This window comes from Monodelphis domestica, chromosome 1 (genome assembly GCF_027887165.1).
Source record: "Monodelphis domestica isolate mMonDom1 chromosome 1, mMonDom1.pri, whole genome shotgun sequence".
Classification (NCBI taxonomy): domain Eukaryota; kingdom Metazoa; phylum Chordata; class Mammalia; order Didelphimorphia; family Didelphidae; genus Monodelphis; species Monodelphis domestica.
The window spans coordinates 343,585,020-343,605,396 of NC_077227.1; the positions used below are offsets into that span (position 1 = coordinate 343,585,020).

The window sequence follows — 20,377 nt, forward strand, 5'->3', positions numbered from 1 at the left end:
GGGAATGGAGTGAGTGAAAAAATTTGAAACTCAAATTTTTTTTAAAAAATTAAAATGTGTTTTTGTATGAAGTTTGAAAAAATATAAATATTTTCAGTAAAATTAAAACGCATTAACATTCATTCCCATGCCCTCTATTTAAATTTCTTCCAATTTCCCTAATAATGATAGGGCTCTTAGGAATTAGATATGTCATCTTCTCATATAGGAATTTAAACAGAGGCTAGTTTTCATTTATGATTTCTTAAAATATGATTTCTAACTTCTTTCTTTGAACATGGTTTTCAGATAGACGAATAATTTTTAAATTATCTTTCATCAGTCTTTTTTCCCAAGTAGTTTGTGTTTTTAGGTGAATTTTTCCAATTTTTCACTTTTTATTCTATTGGGTTCTTTTTAATGTCATTAGCTTCTACCTGGCCAACTCTAATTTTAAGAGAATAGTTTTCTTCAGTTGGCTTGTTTTTTTACCCCTTTTACAATTTGGCCAATTCTGCTTTATAAAATATTATTTCCATTAGTGATGTCTTTTGCCTCTTTTCCCATGTTCTGAATTCCCAATTCTGAATTTAAAAGTTTTATTTTCTTATTACTTTGTGCCTCTTTTTACCAACATATTAATTGTCTTTTCATAATATTCTTACTTTTCTTTCATTTCTTTTCTCAGTTTTCTCCTTTACCATTAATTTGATTTTGAAAATATATTCTAGTTTTTCCATAAATTTTAGATGAGCTTGTGTTCAATCTCATTTTCCTCTGAGGCTTTGCTTTTAGCTCTTTTGACATTATTGTCTTTGTTTTTGATCATTTTTCCAGACTATATATTTGAATTTATATTATAGTTAACTACTGGTCCTGACATGGTTGGAGAGTGGTGAAGAGTGGGAGTGAAGGCACTGTCCCAATCTTTAAGCATTTTTACATTGCTATATATATATTCAGAACTAGTTCTAGGTGTGTAGAAGTTTGAGGTTTTTCAAAGTCATGTGATCTGGGGAGAGGTCATGTCCCTGATTTCTGATCTGTACTTTGATCCTTATTAAGAAAGGGTTCCTGATCCCTTGTATTCCTCTGCAGAGACATTTATAGCTGCAGATTATTATTCTGGTGGAGCATTCAGATGGCATTGTAAATTTATGTGATGAGTCCAAAGTTCCCACTCTCTTACACTCTCAATAAACAGGCAAGTGTGCACACACACAGACAGCCACACCTGAGAGAAGAGAAAGGTTTACTTCCTTCAGGAAGATTCAGCCTTTGACAGTATGAACCAGAGCTTCCACGCTGAGCTCCATCTGTGAGTCCATGCAGTGACCCACATTGTCTCCTTTCAGCAAAGGTTGAAGTTCCTCTAACCAAAGACCTCTTCTGTACAATCCTTTCTGCTCCTTCGATTTTTTGTCTACCGGCCCCATGAACTTACTTCTGGTAAGTGAATATTAGGGAACACAAAAAAGACTAATAGGGTAGAATTTAACTGTATTGGTGGGGTGTGGGGATAAGACCTATCATTTCAATGTCTTAGGGAACTCCTGGCATGGAAACTATTCCTATTAATGCAGTTCTGGGACTTGTTTGTGGCATTTTTATAGAGTTGATGTCTGAAGGGCTCTAGGACCCCCAAATTTCAATAATTTCCTTCAAAAAAGATTAATAAGATTCTTGGCTCTACTTAAAGATTTAGAATTACATCATGGGATATGGATTATTATCTTGCTACAGCTAATTTACTTTCACTTTTCAGAATTCCTGCATCAGGATCAAGGGATTTCATTTCAAAAGAAAAGAAATTTTCTGTGTGCATACACAATAGAAATTATTTAGTAAGAATTTACTTGGTTAAGTAAGTCTCAAAGAAATCAAGGAGTAGGAGTAAAAGTTATATTTCTCTTCTCGTTGACATTCTCCTTTTGGGGTTGCTATGTTTTCACAAGTCACTGAGCCACAATTATTGCATTCATCTTGCAAAATGTGTGTAGTATACCCACACACTGGTGTCACTGCACTCCCAACTATTTAAATTCTACTTGAATTAGATAAATTTATCTCCCTATAGAAAATATAATCAGATTTTCATGTGTATGTCTCAGGTGCTCTCCATTAGCATCAGATACTCCCAAAGAACCCAAATTCAGAGTAACATAAAAAAGGAGAGATTTCATAAATTTTAGATCATTGCTCACTATACCTACTCCACATTTTTCTTTCTCTGAGAAAGTGGTCACTTGCTTATATCTCTATAATCATCTGAATTATGATGACTTTTGAAAATGAGTAGTCAATAAGGGCAAAAGATATTCTAGTAAAAATTCTAGTAAATATATAGATATAAGATATTCTATTAAATGTTTAACAACTGGCCCATGGCAATCTTTTAAGTATAATCTGCTGTCTAGGCCACTAACAAAACAATAAACCAAGCCCTGAATTCTATTATTTGCCAATTTCAAAGGTATAAATGCTTAAACTGATATTTCCACATCAGCTCTGAAAAGCCAGTAGGAACTGGCTCCAGCAGACCCCTGGGTCTGAAACCCATTCTTAAAATCACCATCAGTCAATTCTTTATGCTTCCTTTGCCCTGCTTTGCCACAAACCCTTTATATAGAGCTTTATGCAGGAAGAGAAATGCCCTGACATTCCCCCACTTCTGCTCTCCTTTCCACTTGGTCCCAAGAGCGGATCAATTAATAGTTAAGGACACAGAAAGTGGTGGGAAGGAGAAGAAAAATAGGTCTGGGATATGAATTGTTACCATCTGATGTGAAAAACAAGACACTGTCTATATAATCTGAGCTATCCCCTCTTCCCTCCCATTTCCCACACCTGATACATAATTAATACTCCACGGACAGTTTATGGGGAATGTGCTACTTTGTCCTTTATCAACTTCAAAACTTTATAACACTTGGGTTGGAAAGAAACATTTGGATCACCTAGTCTAACTTTTTTGAATGACAAAAAAAAAATCTTCAACAGAGAAATGAAGTGACCTGTCTGAGATTGTACAGCTCAGAAATTTCTTTAAAAATATTTTAAATCAATTTGTTTGTTACACTAAAATTCACAGACATCTCTTTCCCTCTTTCACCTCCTTTCATTAGGGAAGGTATCATTTGACAGAAATATAGTATTATGCCTTGATTATTTCTATTCATCTGTTCTTTCTCTTGAAGTGAACTTATACAAGTTATTCTTTAAACAATATTTCTGTTGCTGTATATAATGTTCTCTTGGTTCTGCTCATTTCACTTATAATTTCATTTAGTTTTTTATGTTTTTTTTAATTAACCTGATGATCATTTTTACTGTTCAGTGGTATTCCATTACAATCAGATGCCAGAATTTGTTTAGCCAGTTCCCAATTGAGGGGCATTCCCTCAATTTCCAGTTATTTGCTACCACAAAGAAATTCATTCTCTTTCTACTTGTCTGAGGCTCTGTGTCAGAGGATCCATTATAGACCAGAAAAAGGTGGGTTGAGAGATCAGTTGGTAAAGCAGATTGGGCAGAAGTTCTAGAGTTGCTCCTTGTCTTTGACCTTTAATTTTTGTTTTTTTAATATTAGACTTGTTTTTATCATGGTTCCAGAAATAATTTATCTCCATTTTTCCCTTCCTGTCCCACTGGGTATTACATTTTTGCTTTATTCAATGCTGAAAAGAAGAGAACACTCCTTCAATTGCTCCTGTTGATCATTTTAGCTAAGTTGTAAGTAAAATAATTAGTTTTTTCTTCATGTAAATTCCCAAGAGGACCATTGATGTGCATGAAACACACCCAAGTTTGTAGCAGGGTCTCACCCCAAGAATGGAAAACTCAAACTCCATTCAATCCAGAAGTAAGAATTTTATTTGAAGTAGAAGTGCTTTTTGGTGGCATAATAACCTAATAGGTGATGGAATAGTCTGGGGTGGGGGTGGGTATTATCAAGTAGCCTTAGGGCTGATGGATAAGCCTACAGGTTAGTAGAATAGTCTCTTTGGAGTTGATAGTATGGAGTAACAGCTCTACTGAGGAGTGGCAGGTTCTACTGAGGAGTGGCAGCTTTCTTACCCTATGGATCAGTGTTGGCATATTTATTGGAGTATGAAAGCTTAGCATCTCCCTTTCCAAACTCAGGGGGAGATTTGTTTTGGGGCTTGTGTCATAGGGAATAAGGAGCATGCACAGGTTCTATGTTCTTCCATCTTCCACTTGTCATCATTTGTCAATACAAGAGAGGTCTTGCTGCCCTTCTGGAATGAGAACTGGGGGGGAGGGTTCAGTGCATTGGAGGACCATTATAGGTAATTAATTATTTCCAATAACACAAAACTGATACCTAGTGTAGAATGTTACAGATTCAGTACCCAGAGTGGATAAATGAACAATCTACAATTCATGCTTGCCTAATGCTGAAACTACAGATTTTGCAGTTGATGTTTAACTAGTGCTTACTAGTGAGAAATGCAAGATTTCAGAGTATGAGGGTGCCATTCCTATTACTGCCCACTGTCAGCCAGGATCACTACCTCTCTTCATTTATGGCACTCCATTCCTGAGACCTATGTAAGAATCAGAGTTAGGCTCATATTGCCAACTTCACCCCAGGGCTTCTTACTACCTACTCTAAGATAATCTCATTGCCCTTTCTTTACAGGTTTTCATGAACAGATTCAAAGATATGTTTAATATCTCAACTCTCTCCTTCTTTCAAGTCTCCAAAACATTTAAGCACCATCTTCTCCTTATGTTTGTTGTCAGTCTCATAGATCTGGGATCAGGTAAGGCTTCCCTTGTTTGTGTCACCCTCAGTCTTCTTTTTTACCTCCATGACTATTCTACTCAATTCCACTCAGCAAACATTGAGTCTTTAAGTTAAATGCATAATATCTCAACTCACTAGAAGTCATCCTTGTTGGATGCCTATCAATTGGGGAATGGCTGAACAAATTATGGGATATGCTGGTGATGGATACTACTATGCTATACAAAATGAAAAGTAGTATGATTTCAGAAAAAGCTGGAAAGATCAACAGAAACTAATGCAGTGCAAAATAAGCAGATCTTTAGTTGTCTCCTCTAAATACTGAAAAATCACCTGTAAGTATACATTTATTGTATAGTCTAATAGTTTCCATTATCACTCCTGGAGAAACAAGGAAAATTAAACAGTACTACCTATTACAATTATTTGAGAGACACTGATAAAGTTACCAACTTCCTTACCAAATATATTTCTAATACCAGTTTTGCATGGTGATGAAAACTTCCATCATTTTCCTCACTTGTTTGACTAAAGGCAGTGAAAGCTCCATAAAATTATCCACTCTCCTTCCCTCCCTTTCTTTCTTCCTTCCTCCTTTCTTCCTTCACTTTTCTTCCTACCTTTCTTCCCTTCCTCATCTCTCCTTTCCTCTATTCTCTCTATTCCTTCCTTCTCTTTCTCCTTTCCATTCATTCTTTCACCCTTTCTTTGTATTATATATAAATACTAGAAAGTTCAATTTCTGTCAGCATTCAGGATAAGTGTCATACATTCTACTGATACTATTTTATAGGGTTATGCTACCAACTGTTTAAGGTTCATCAACTATCTCCCAAACTCATCATCTACTCCCTCCATCTATTAAAGTGCATTCTCTGATCAAGTCTGCAAAAAAGCCAATGCTAAACATTACTTTGAATTTGGCAAAATTATGTTTGGATAGGACTCATCACCAGAAGTGTGTTCATTGAAGGCTTTATTTTTTAAAAGCTCATCATTGGAAGTGTATTCATTCACAATTTCTTTTTACCATTACAGTTTATAAAAACCATTTTATAAGGCACAGAAAGACTGAGATCTATATCCATGAAGGAAGTGAGAACATGAATAAAATTACAGATCTGTGAAGTACCATGAAGTTGCTTTTTTAATTTAATTTTTTGTCATAAATTCTCTTCCTCCCTTCACCCTCTTTATCACCAACTGAGGTGGTAAGAAATAAGGTGGTCATTGTAGATACAAAGTCATACAAAACAATTTTCTGCCTTAGACACATTCTGAAAAAAAGATGAAAGCAAAACAAAAAGAGTAAAATGTGCTTCTATATGAATTCTGAATGCATCTGTTACCTCTATGGAGGTGGATAGTATTTTTCATCAAGAGGTCCTTGAGGTTTTGGTAGATCATTGTATTGATCCATTCTTAAGTCTTTCACAGTTATTTATCTTTATAGTATTTCTGTATGCACTGTTCTTCAGGTTCTGCCTAGTTCACTTTATGTCAATATGTATAAGTTTTCCTAGGTTTTTCTGAAACCAACCTTTACATCATTTCTTAACACAAATTTTCCTTCTCATTCATATACCATAAATGGTTCAGCTTTTCCCTAATTGATGGGTATCCCTTCAGTCCTAAATTCTTTGCCACCACAAAAGATCTGCTATAAATGTTTTTGTACATAGGAGTCCTTTTTTTCCTTTTCTTTGATCTTCCTAATGTATAGACCTGGAATTGGTATTGCTGTATCAAAGATTATGCATACTATTATAGCTCTTCAATTCAAAATTGTTCTGTATAGTGGTTTGACTATTTCAGAAAATAATAATGCATCAGTGTATCTATTTTCCTACATTCCCTTCAACATTTGTCATTTACCTTTGCTGTCTTGTTAACCAGTTTGATAACTATGAGGTGTTACCTCAGAGTTGTTTTAATTTACATTTCTCTATTAATTCTCCAGAGCATTTTTTCATATGCCTATTGGTAGCTTTGATTTCTTCCTCTGAAAATTTTTTGTTTATATCATTTGACTATTTAGCATTTGGAGAATTGCTACTAGTTTTATAATGTTGATTTATTTTACTATATGTTTGAATGAAGAGAAATGAGAAGCATATAAGAGAAATTTGTTGCAAAACATTTTCTGAGTTTCCTCTTTTCCATATTTTGTTGGAATTCGTAGATCTGTGTTGTCACCAAAAAGGTTATGTTCCTTTTCCATTCGTCTAGGTACTCATTTAAAACTTCTTATCCTGTTATATGTTTTCAAATATTAGAAGTAATGAGATGTGAAAGAAGAATGAGACTTAATTTGAATAGTGCTAGAGAGCAAACTAAAACAATAAATGGAAATTGTAGAAAGTTTGATTTTAGTTCAGTATAAAGAATAAGTTTCAAATTATAGCTGAAATAGACTATCTTATTAGGTTGTGAGGTCCTCAATCACTGGGAATGAGTGAACAGGATCTGAATGATTACCTCCAAAGAACGTAGCATAGGGAATTTTGGCATTGAATGAAAGGTTGTACTAAATGACCTTTAAGTGACCCTTTTGATATTCATATTTTGTCATTTTATGATATATGCATCAATTCTGACATTATGATAACCCTTGCCTTATGTTGATATAAAAAGGGGACATTTATGTCCTGGGAGAAATAGCTGAAGATTGAGAAAAGTAATATGGAAACTTGATTTCTGTACCTAATTCAGTCCTGGTGCATTATACTGACATATGTCCAGGGTTAATAGAATTTTTCTGGTTATCCCTACAGGTCATTTTCAGGTGATTGGCCCAGACAAGCCTATTCAGACTTTGGTGGGAGAAGATATCCTTTTCTCCTGTCATGTCTCACCCATGTTGAATTTGGAGAATATGGAAGTGAGGTTCTTCAGAAACCAATTCTCTTCTTTACTGGTTCTTTACAAGGATGGGAAAGAAACAAAAGAGAGGCAAATGCAAGAGTATCAAGGGAGAACCCAATTTGTGCAAGATGCCATCCCTGAAGGAAGAGTCTCCTTAAAACTGAAGAATATAATTCTTTCAGATGCAGGGATATATGGATGCCGGTTCAGCTCCCAAACTTTCTACCAGGAGTATACTTGGGAACTACAGGTAGCAGGTCAGTGTATTTCCAATTATACCACTTAAGTTCAGTTAGCTAGAACTTTCTACTGAATGAGTGTGGTTGTCAGATTGATATTTTTCTTTGATCAATAAACAAAAAAAGAAGTAATCAAATAAGCAAGCTTCCCCCATCCCCTTATAAACAACAACAACAAAAACAAAAAAGAAAGAAAAAAGAAAAACAAAATAAGAACTAAGAACAGGGTAAGCTATGTTTCTAAAAAAAGTTCTTGAAATATGATCTTTGGTTTAATCTCATCTCCATTTTCTACAGCTCTTGGCTCAACCCCTCTCATCTCTCTTGAGAAATACATAACTAGTGGCATCTTGCTGAAATGTCAATCAACTGGTTGGTTCCCCAAGCCTACGGTACAGTGGAAAAACCACCAAGGAAAGCATTTGTCTTCAGACTTCAAGGCAAACACAAGGGATGATGGCCTATTTGACATAGAAACCTCTCTTACCATACAAGAATCATCCATTGGGGATATCTCATGTTCTATCCACACCTGGGAACTCAGAAAGGAGTCCAGAGTAAGGATAGCTGGTAGGTGGTGGAGGGGGAGGAACTGGAGGGGCAGCCTCTTTGCCTGCTCACTTGGCAGAACTTGTTACTCTTAGATTTATGAATTTTGGGCCTACGTTTAGTGCTTCACTTTGGAATGATATTGGACAAGGGGAAATATGTTCAAACTTTATACATTCACAAATAATTTGGATAGGGTGAGGCTTACTTGTATGACGAATACAAGAGTCCTTACACCAGGAAGTTTCATTTTTTAAATTTGAATCATTTCACTTTATGACTAATGGAACATTATTAATTGAAAGTAGTAAATAAATACAGAAATGTTTGTGTTCGTAGAAATGAAGAGGATTTTAGAAAGAAGTGGCTTTTCTACCTTTTAATTTATAATAAAGAAAGTATAGTTTTTTATCTCCCTGCTTTTGATGTGTTCACTGTACTTGTCCTAGAATAACTCTATCCTAGGGTTGGAAAATTTGATTGCTGATGCATTGGCAGAGAGCACTGAGAGATTACTGCAAGACTAGAGAAGGGCAAATTTTGTACAAAAAAAGGGAAAAAATGTAGTATGAAATCTATAGGTCAATAAACTTGAGTGACAAATTCTAGTTAAAAATTATGATATATTTTAAAGAAATAGCTAGTAATTTGAGTTTACAAAGATCTGGCTTCATCAGAAAATATATCAAGCCGGACTACCTATAATTTTGTGGGGTTAGTAGATTGCTGGGTAATGGATAGAGAACTGAGTCTGGTCAGGAAAACCTGAGTTCAAATCTGAACTAAGATGGTAGCTGTGTGACTTAGGTAAATCACTAAACCCTATTTTCCTTAGTTTCCTCATATAAAGTATCCAAGATCTTTGCCAAGAAAACTCAAAATGAGGCCATGAAAAGGCAGGCACAACTGAAACAAGTGAATAACAACAATAAAAGTAAATCCAAAGAATCCTATTTCAAGGGTCCTTCATCTGGAATCCAGACACCAATAGATACTAGTCTACCAAAAATTTCTATGATAAAGAAAAAAAATTAAGGACTCTGGTGTTGATATAGTTTACCTAAATTTTAATCATGCAGAAACCATTTAGTTTTACACACTTTATTATTTTAAAATGGAGAAACAAGTGTTCACAATAAAATTTGAAAATCTTGGAATTTGAAGCATTTTCCTCCATTTCCTACCCTGTAAAAAAAGGATATGCATGCTCATAAAATATAGTTTATAGGGTGGTAGCGAGAAAAGTGCTTTGTAAATCTTCAGAGATTCTTTAGAAATTCAGTCATCTTAGTTTACAGACCTAGGTAACTGAGACTCAAGAAACAATAAGACAATCTTAAGCAGGGCTGAGTTTTGGATTTCTGACTCTCTAGCCAGGACTATTTTCACAACACTCTTCTGACTATCAATGTTTTAATAATAACTCATATTCATATTAGGACTTTTGTTATTACTATAAAATCATTGTCATTCATTTTTCGAATGAATTATTGAAGTGATCTAAGTTGGTTCTAAGTTATCCTGTGTTTCTATGGGGATGTCTTACAGATCCATTTCTCCAGCCTTCCCCTTGGATCTATGGTTTTAGCATAATGTTGGCTATCGTTTTAATTGTTGCTGTTTACGGTGTTTTTCTCCACATTCGTAAAGGTAATGGGAATGGAGAGGGGAGCGTGCAACACGACTCTTCACTACTGCCCTTTTCTTCTGTCATCTCCTCTAAACCTCTCTTTTTCTCAATCACACCTATCAATTGTTTCATAAAATCTTATTCATTAACATTTAGCAAATATCTTCCATATTTAGAGAATGATGAAGAACCTTTTACTTACTTCTGATTTTCCCCCCTCCTAAAGAGACCTCAACAGCTTTGTCACAGTCACTTAAATATATTCTTTCTTGTGGCACCTGATTATATAGAGAGAACAGCTTCTGAAATGCATTGGCTCCAAAATTGTTTGAATTTACATCTTGTCAATTTGATTTCCTTAAAACCATCCTGTTTGCTTTAAATCTTTATCCATTCTGGATAGCTTTCTGACATATTTCTGTGTCTTTTTACTTTTAGTGAAACTTGAGAAAAACCTGGGTAAGTTTTTTTTCTTTTTTTCTGGTTACTTTGAACCAAGTTCACTTTTATGGATACTCTTTTTCTCATTGTTATCACATCTCTTATTTATTGATTTTAGAATGGAGGAGAAAAATGGGAGAAAAAGGTAAGAGAAGTTTCTTCTTATGTCAAATTCTCTACTCACTTCTCCAACCAGTCATCACATGACTCATTTATCTTATATTCATCCTTCTCTTTCTGTTTCAGTCTTGTATTTGCCTTGCTCTCAACCCTAGCAATAACTTAGACCTGTCTGTATCTTTTCAGGATGGAGATATGCTACTAAACATGCAGGTAATTATAACTGCAGATTTCTTCCATGGCCGAGTTTCCTCACTCCCTCTGCTCCTTCTTTCCTCCTAATTCATTGTTCAGAGCAAACTGATTGAGTTGGCAGTCAGGAAGTAAGCCACTGACTTCATGGATCTTGACCAGATTCATCCATTTTGGACACAAATTTTGTGGAAGGGTGTGGTTTCTAACAATATATATACTGGGGTCACTTTGTTGGTTTCATGGTGGCTTTAGAGGTGACAAGAGAGGAAAATTGGGCTATGTAGATGGGAGGAATTGGTATTGGGATTAGCTTGGTCGACATGGTTTCTTGCTAAGTCAGGTCCCATCTCATACCTTGTTCTGGGTTTCTCTTTTCCCTCACTTCCTCCAGTGGAAGTAACTCACAGATATTTTCTCAGGTATTTTGTCTTGTGCCTCTATTTCCAAGGTGCACTTTTAGTGAAGTTAAAATGGTTCAATAATGTTCATGGAGAACAATGAGGGATTAGATTTTTCTACGATTCTTTTTAAGTAGGAAAAACAAAGCATAAGAAAGAATGTTTATCATCATTCAACCAAAATAACTTGTTTGATCATTTAGAACTATTTTCCTCTTCCCTTCAACTCTCTCTCTATGTCTCTGTCTCCGTCTCTCTCCTCCCTCTTCCTTTCCTTTTTCCTCCTTCTTCCCCCCATCCTCTCTTATTCTCTCTTTCTTTCTACATCTGTCTCTGTTTATCTCTGTCTTCCTATCTATGTCTCTCCCTCTCTTCCTCCTCCTCCTCTCTTTCTCCCTTTCCTCTTTCCTCTTCTTCCTCATATTCCTCTTTATCTCCTTTTCTCTCTTCCTTTCCTTTTCTCCCTTCTTCAATCTATCCCTCTTCCATTGTCTCTCTTCTTTTATTTATGTTTCTCTCTCAATTCCCTCTCCCTTAACCCCCCCACCCCCAATCATTTTTTTTTTCTTCCCAGTGGAGGTGACTCTGGATCAAGAAACCGCGAACCCTTTGCTCCAAATATCTGAAGATTGTAAAACAGTGTCTTATAATGACACCTCCATGGTTGTTAGTATGCCTGAAAATGAGAAGATATTTCATTCTCCATGTGTAGTGGCTTCACAAGGTTTCTACATGGGAGAATGTTACTGGGAAGTGGAGGTTGGGAAGAAAAATCGATGGTATCTTGGGGTATGTTTGGATAGTGTGAATAGGAAGGAAAAACTGCCCAAACTCAACCCTGCTAATGGTTATTGGGTGTTGGGGCGATGGAACCAATATGAGCATTTTGTTTTCTCCCCTAATAGACAGATTTTAACTTTGCAGGTGCATCCAATGAAGATAGGGATTTTCTTGAACTATAAGTATGGGCAAATCTCCTTCTTCAATGTGACTAACAAGTCCCACATCTACACATTCACTGGTTGTAATTTCAATGGGAAAATCCTCCACCCATACTTCAGGCCTCGTTCCAATGACATTCAAGAACCTTCATACCCCTTGACTATCTGTACCAAGTTTCCTGGGACTGCAGGAAATGATACATCTCCCTCTAACAATGAAGGTTAGCCATAATAGCAATATATTAGGAAGAAGTTACAGTAAACTCCACCACTTCCATCCCCCCCCCAAAACAAATCACAAACTTATCTTAATATATCTAGAAAATACACCAGTCTGAATTCTTAAAGAAAATGCAGCAATAGTCCCAGTGAATCATTTTCTCAGCCCAGGTCACCATAGGGAGACAGAGAGAGAGGCCTTCTGGGGACAGAGTTTAGCAGTCCATGGGCTGACTCTAGCACATAGGAAGAGGCTATGCAGTGTGGTAAGAGGAGGTCCCATACTGGGACATTGCAATGAGAAGAGGTGGAGGTAGTGATTGGAAACTTTATTATCCACTACTCATGTCTAGATCATAAATCCAGGGTAGGCTAAGAGAGGGAGCTGTAGGGTGCAGGTCTTCCTAGATAAGGAGCAGAGGTAGGTCTTAGGTGGTATACCAAAAGAGGAGCAGGTTCAGAAGCAAGCAGCATCAATATTTTAGGAGTAGTTCCATTATCTAATCTAGACTGAAGCCTGCAGAGGATAATCAGGTGAAGAATTTTGACCAAAGGAAAACTTAGAGTTTCCACTCTAAACCAATAAAGATTCCCAGCTAACTGAGGCCAGAAATAATCTACCATTGCTCAGGCCCAAATTCAGGTCAGAAACTTGAAGAACTCAGACAAAGTGAACAGCAATCAGACTTCGACCCAGGTCAGATCACTTTGCAAGAACTGAAAACTTGAAAGTCCTCAGCCTGAGCTGCACCTGAAATCCTGGAACAATATAAATCTAAATGCCCAAAGAAAGTAGCAAAAGGCCAAATCAAATCTTCCCTCCAGAAAAGAGCCCAACCCTGATATCAAGTCAAAAGTTAGGAAATGGGACAAAATAATGTATAGCAAACAAAAAGCAATATCACCTTCAAAGCCAAATGTGATGATAGGGATGTTTAAGACACCAACCTAGAAGAGAATGATTCCAAAACATCGATAAGGAAAACCATAGAAAAAAACATAGTTTGACTACAAATCTAATTAAAGTTCCTAGAGGAGCTGAAGCAAGAGTTCAAAATAGAAAGTTGTAAAATGTTTTTACTAAAGAACAGAGATCAGCAAACTATGATCTGAGGGTTAAATACCTGCAACCTGTTTGCCTATGAGCTAAGAATTATTTATACATTTTAAAATATATGACATATATGTATGTGTATAACTTCATGTGGCTTTGATAAAACATACATATATAAAACACATATACATGTGTATGTTTATATATATATATATTATATATAATGTAAAAAATCATTCTTAGCCCATAAGTCTTAGAAATGCAGTCAATGAGATGGATTTGGCTCAAGGACCATAGTTTACAAAAATATGCACTAGAGGTAAGAAAAATATAAAAGAAATAAGAACTATGAAAGAAAGATTTGGAAAGGGAAATTAATAGCTTGGTGTAAGAGTTACAAAATTTTGCCCAAGCATCAAACACCCAGAAAATTAGAATAACCAAATAGAAGCCAGTAACTCCATAAGACAATAATAAATATCAAAAACAAAGTCAAAAGGCTGAAAAAAATAGAAGAAAATGTAAGATAATTCCTAACAGAAGTAACTGACATGGATAACAAAATTGATATCATATTTCAAGAAATCTTAAAAACTGCACAAATCCTTTAGATATAGAGAGAAGAGTAGAAATAAAATCCACTGATCTCTTCCTGAAAAAATGAAAATGCCATGGGAATATTAAATCTAAAACACAGGGCTTCCAAGTCAAAGAAAATATGCTGTGAACAGTAAAAAAGAATTCAAATATCAAGGAGTCAAGATTACACACTAATTTAGTACCTAACATTATAAAGGAGTGGAAAGTTTGTAGTGCCATATTCCAGAGGGCAAAGAACATAGGCTTATGGCCAATAAATTACATAGGACAACAACATATCCTACCTGGGGAAAATAGATCTTTAATGAAGAGAACTTCCAAGAATTTCTGATGAAAACACCAAAACGATATAGAAACTTTTGATGTTCAAACAAAGGAATTAGTTCTAATGTAGTCTGAAATCTGTTCCTTCCATACCTTAACCTTACAGAATCCCTAACTTCCTTCAAAGCAGAACTCAGTTGCCATCTCCTGCGCATTACCTGATTTCTTCAGTTACTCTCTCTCCCCCTCTGATGCCTACTTTGTATTTAATATCTTTGTGCATATGATATGATTCTCCTTTCCTTAAGAGCAGAGATTGTTTCATGGGTTTTTTTTTTTTGGTCTTTGTATCCTGAGCATCAAGAATGACACCTCATATGCAGTATGAAGTTAATAAATACTTTTTGAATTCATGTCATTGCATCTGGAAAATACTGAATTAAATTAACTCTAATATGATTTCCATATTTAATCCTGTGATTCTAGGAACCATTAGGTGCTATTGGAAAGGGACAAGGGAGTATATTTGGATGATATATATATGATAATATTTCTCTGAGGTTTTGTTGTTCACTGATACAGTTTGTTCTGATATTGAAGATATTTCCTGGACAAATAGTAAAATTTGCTTTGTTTTGAGTACTTGTTGCTCTGTTGACTCTATCCTAATGATAAGTGATTATTATCAATTGTTCATTACTATCAAAGTGTTCATATTAGTCTTTGTGGCTAATTAATTATAAATAATAAAACACATATAAACAAATATACACCTACAAATACATTTATACACATAAATATGCATATACTGTGAAGATTAAAATTTAGGAATATGGGGAGACTGAGGCAAGTAGAAATTAGTTTCTCTCTGCAAGGAATATTATTTTTTTAAGAGGTTTATTAAAGGTTAAAGATTAAAGAAAATACGGAATAAGAAAAAACATGTGCCTAGGCCAGAGGCCTAGGCCAGATAACCTCACATCACAGAAGAGATGCATCTGCTCCAAAATGGAAGTCCAAAAGAGAGACAAAAACCTTTGCCACCAGCTTAAATTCTTCCTCCATCTCGGCCCACTTCAGAATTCCCGTGAGATCACAAAGCATTTTGGGGAAGTGGAGCAAAGGCTTGTGGGGATTGTAGTCCTGTATTCAAGTCTATTTTTTACATTCCCTCGTTTGATCGTTTGCAAAAAAATTAATATTTTTCCAAAGGATCGTGAAAATATAATCGATTTAAAGATTACAAGGATAAGAGAAAAAACAAAACAAAATCAATAATTACTGGATGAATTGACAGAAAGCCAGTTAGGGGGCAGTCCCCTTTGGCATGAAAGTATACATGCAAATAAATGTTCATTAACCACACCCAAAGTTCAATTTTGTGCAACTTGTGGTCTGGAGACTTCTTCATGGTGGCTTTTCCAACAGTTCAGTTCTGGATTCAGAGAGGTAGCATCTTCTTTACCTAAAATTCTTCTTAAAAGGAATTTAAACTTTGCAATTTAAATAATAATATTTTTTTACATTCCCCCCGTTAAGAGAGTGATTAAAAAACCGGGATCACTTAGGGATGCATGGCTGAGGTATATGAATCAATTGGCAAGAGATATTAAAAAGATATCAGAAAAATCCAAAAGAAAAGAAAAAATTTCTGGATGAAAATATAGACTATCAAAGTCTTATGAGTAAAAATTCCAAGTAAAAAGAAAAATAAATCTATAACAGGTCCTTCTATCAGGGCCCAATCAAAATGATCTAAGCAATGATACATTTACCCAGTCAGTAGCCAGGACTACAGAAAGTTGTCACACTATGAGAGGCAGAAAAGAAAGGGATCAGATTATAGGAGCCAAGTTTTCGGGGATACTCATCTGTGAGTATCTTCAGAGTGAGTGTGGACACAAGGAAAGCCTATGTCTAGCAATGATAAACATAGTAACCTTGAGTCTTCACACTAGGTTCAAGACCTTTGTATTGGCCTAGAAGTGCATCAATCCATCCTGGATTGGCTTTTCTTTGACTCTGTGCAATGGCTCTTTTGTGTGTTTGTCAATGCGCCCAGCAAAACATTGGTTTGCTGTCTTTCTCTCTCCTCTATTTCCCCATATCTACAACTATTATAGTTTTCCTCTTAGTGGGTAAATTTTTTGTATACACTTACAGTTAGAATTTTTTGGGGTGCAGTATGCTTATGTTTAGTGATCAATTGGGGAGACTAGTCCCCCAATCATCATCAGGGGGGATTGTGAATTTTAAAATCTCCATCTTGGTCTAGCACCAAAAAATTGTGCACACCCACACTACACGGGCATGTGCTAGTCAATGACAAATCAGAAATAACTAACTGCCCACCTGGGCTGTCCTAAGCCAAGCTAGAGCCACCATTGGCACTTGTGAGGCACAGGAAGTGAGGTAGGGAACAGCCTCTGGAATTCGCTGACTTCCTGTAGAGAGGGCGAGACCAGTTCGTGTTAGAAGCTTGAACAGAGAGGAGGCCCGCAGACAGCTTCCCTTCAGATCAGTCACGTGAGTCAAGGACTGATTCCTTATACCTTGGCCCTTTGGGCCTAAACTCCCTCTGCCTTGGTCAGAGGTTGAGTAACCCCCTTTCCCTTTTCTCCTCTCTCCTTCTCTCCCTCTCCGTTTCCCTACTCCCATTGTGATTAAACCTCCATAAATTCCATTCTGACTTGAGTGTTTCATTTTAGGAATTTCATAAGTAAATTCCTTGGTGGCCATTGTTCAATATTATAATAATCTTAAAAGGTGAAAATTTTCACCACAACAATACAAATACATACATATATATATGTATATATATATATATATGTATATATACACATATGTTCATTTTATTGGTGTTTGTTAAATTCAGAATAAATAATTTATCTAGGGTGATAAAAAGAGTATCTAACTCTTAAACATATTCATCCTCATATTTAAACACCTGAATCATGCTAAGAAATTCCCTAGGGTCATTTCAACTCCTAAATACTCCAAGATATTTCTTTAATAACTGATGAGTCACTAAATTTTGTGATATAGCCCAAGCATAGATCTTTGCAAGGCTATGCCTGTACTGTGAGATCCAGAGCTCAGATTTCAAACAACACAAAATTTCCGAGGACTTCACTCAAAGAAGTTATTAGATAGAAAATATAAGCAAGGTGGGTCTCACAACCCCAAAAGAGGGATGCTTGAGAACCTGTTACAGGTTTAGTTTTTACTCAGAATTTTATACACATAACATATTTTATTTTATTTTTCATCATTTCTGTACTTCTTATTATTTTTATACAGAATTTAATTCTTGTTTTTTTATTTTGGGATTTTTTGGGGGGTGGTTTATTTTTGTTTTTGTTTTGACAATTGTTTCATATACCTCATAACTCAGTCATGTATCCCAGTGTGATTCTGGTGTTTGTCAACACCCTCCTCAGGGGGTATTGTGTAATTATCCTAAAAATCCAAGGTTTACATTTTTTTGGAGAAATTTCAGAAAAAGGAACTTGCCAATACCCCAAATCAAGAAAGCAGATCCTTTTGGAGAAGGTGCTGAAAAGATGCCTGAAGAAGCCACACACCACATCAAAAGATCCAGAATGAACTTTGAGGTATAATGAACTGAACTGAAGGGTGTTGAACATTCTTATTCTAAATGTAAACTCTTCTGCCAAAGGGGACTGCCCCCTAATTGGCATTTTGTCAATGTGTCTATCAATCAGTTTTTGTATTTTAATCTCATCCCTAACAATTGTAAATTCCTCTTAGAAAAATGCAATGTTGTATGTTCTTTTTGCTAGGAGGTATTTAGAATTATAAAATAGTTACATTTAAATGATTCATTGGGGACATGGGTCTCCCAAAGGATGACAGGGAGAATTGTGTCAAGAAAGTTCATTCCCCTCCTCCTCCTGAATAGCTTGACCTGTCCATCAAACATTACTGACACAACACAGTTGCACCAGGTTTGCGTCCCTCTATGTGCTGCATATCAATAAAAATCAAGGTTTGGGGCTTGTGAGGAGGGAGAACCATGAAGAGAAGGAAGAAAGAGGAAATCAGGAACAGAGCAGGCAGGTGAAGGGAAGGAGGAAGAGACTTGCAGGCTAAGGACCACGTTGTCACATTACTTAGAGTAATAATTGTCTACCCTTTCTAATAAACTTTATAAAATATATATCTGGGTAGAAAATTAAGAAATCTTGTTTACACCCAAGTACTCTAGGCTATGAAATCCAAGGCCTTTACAAAGGTCAAACTTTTGTTTATGGACTGGCCATGAATCTTTGTAACAAAATATTTGATTTATTGAAGTAGATCTATAGTAATCCCCTAATCTATCAGTTAATGATATATCAAGGAAAGGAAAAAATAAAAAGAACAATATGTCATGACTTCTATTTTGTGAAGTCATGGTAAAATTGTCACTATTCACTTTTCAAGAAGTTCATAGAACATTTTTTTAAATGAGTTCCTGAATTCCACCAAGATTAGACATCATACTCACTGTATTATAGTTTCTATGGTACATTTACTTCTTTTTGTGTGAAAGTATTGATATTAGCCCTTCTTTCTTTTAATGAATACTTTTCATTTATTCTCTCTAGGAAATGTTTTTATTTTTTTTATTTTTAGTAATATTTTTAAATTAAGGCATGTATTTTTTAACTTTTATTTTTAAAATATTTTCCCATGTTTACATGATTCATTTTCTTTCCCTTCCCTTTTCCCTCTCTCCTCCCAGAATCAAAATCGCTTCCACTGGGTTATATGAATGTTAACACCTATATCCATTTCCATATTATTCATTTTTGCAATAAAGCAATCTTAAAACCAAAACCCCAAATCATATAGCCAAATAAACAAATGTTAAGTCATGAGATTTTCCTCTGTGTTTCTACTCCTACAGTTCCTTATCTCAATATGGATAGTATTCCTTCTCATAAGTCCCTTGGGATTGTCTTGTATTAGCAAAGTTCATTACCTTGGATTATTCCATAATTTTTCTTTCTCTGTGTTCAATGTTCTCTTGGTTCTGCTCGTTTCACTCTGCATCAGTTCCTGGAGGTTCTTCCAGTTCACATAGAAATATTCCAATTTATCATTCCTTACAGCACAATAGTATTCCATCACCATCAGATACCACATTTTGTTTAGCCATTCCCCATTTGATGGTCATCCCTTCATTTTCCAATTTTTTGCCACCACAAAGAGTGTGGCTATGAATATTTTTGTACAAACATTTTGAATTATTATCTCTTTAGGGTACAAACCTAGTAGTGATATTGCTGGATCAAAGGGCATGCATTATTTTAAATCCTTTGGGGCATAGATATTTGCACTTCTCTGATCCTATAGTACTTCTGTTTTGCTATAATCTTTCAAATAGTAGTGACAGTGGTTCAATAATCATGTCTTTTGGGGATCTTTCAATAACTAAGATGTGTGTCATCTGGGCAAGGTGGCTTGAATTCATTAAGGAGAGCTAAATGCTTTGTTATTTTCTTTTTAAGTATCTTACTTAGCTATTCTCTACCAGCCATTTTATTCGGTATTTTCTAGCTAAAAGGTCATCATCCTGTGTAGGGAAAACACACACACACACACACACACACACACACACACACACACACACACACACATATATATATACACACACACACACACATACACATACACACACACACAAGAACTGGCTAGCTCTGCCTTTTCTGTTTGAAATGGGTTTCCTTTTCTGTCATATGATTAAAATTCACATACATAGACATACAAACAGTGTGACCCTAGGCATGGCACTTAACCTTGTGAAGATAGGATTAACTTTCCCTTTGTCTATTTTTAGCTAATCAAATCAAGAACTGAATGTACGCCTACCTGCCATTAAGTATGAGAGTTCACAAGTCACTTAATAGGGTAAGCACACACCTCCAAAGGCCACCTTGTCCCTCCCAAGCCCATTACCCCTCCTTGAGCAGAGCTAGGCAAATTGAAAGGCTGCAATTGGTTTCTGTGAAGAGGAGGAGAGGCAGGAAGTGACATGGAGAAAGGGACATAAAAAAAAGACCAACATGTTCTGGAAGACCATTTCTTTCCTGATGTTTGGAGTGAA

The 20,377-nt window shown here is 35.7% G+C and overlaps 1 protein-coding gene across 1 annotated transcript; it reads left to right on the forward strand.

Annotated features, from left to right (window-relative positions):
• The first annotated feature begins 904 nt into the window (after positions 1-904).
• LOC100028244 (butyrophilin-like protein 3) lies at positions 905-14,678 on the forward strand. Its single transcript, XM_016428663.2, has 9 exons — positions 905-1,428; positions 4,643-4,766; positions 7,525-7,872; positions 8,152-8,424; positions 9,952-10,053; positions 10,472-10,492; positions 10,593-10,619; positions 10,781-10,807; positions 11,762-14,678. The coding sequence occupies exons 1-9, from the start codon at positions 1,414-1,416 to the stop codon at positions 12,352-12,354; spliced, it is 1,530 nt and encodes a 509-aa protein (XP_016284149.1). The 5' UTR covers positions 905-1,413; the 3' UTR covers positions 12,355-14,678.
• The last annotated feature ends 5,699 nt before the right edge of the window (positions 14,679-20,377 follow it).

Bases quoted from the DNA above. Each gene is read 5' to 3' on its own strand.
- LOC100028244 (XM_016428663.2), top strand. The intron at 4,767-7,524 runs GTAAGGCTTCCC...TTATCCCTACAG, and splicing joins TCTCATAGATCTGGGATCAG to GTCATTTTCAGGTGATTGGC. The intron at 8,425-9,951 runs GTAGGTGGTGGA...GATGTCTTACAG, and splicing joins GTCCAGAGTAAGGATAGCTG to ATCCATTTCTCCAGCCTTCC.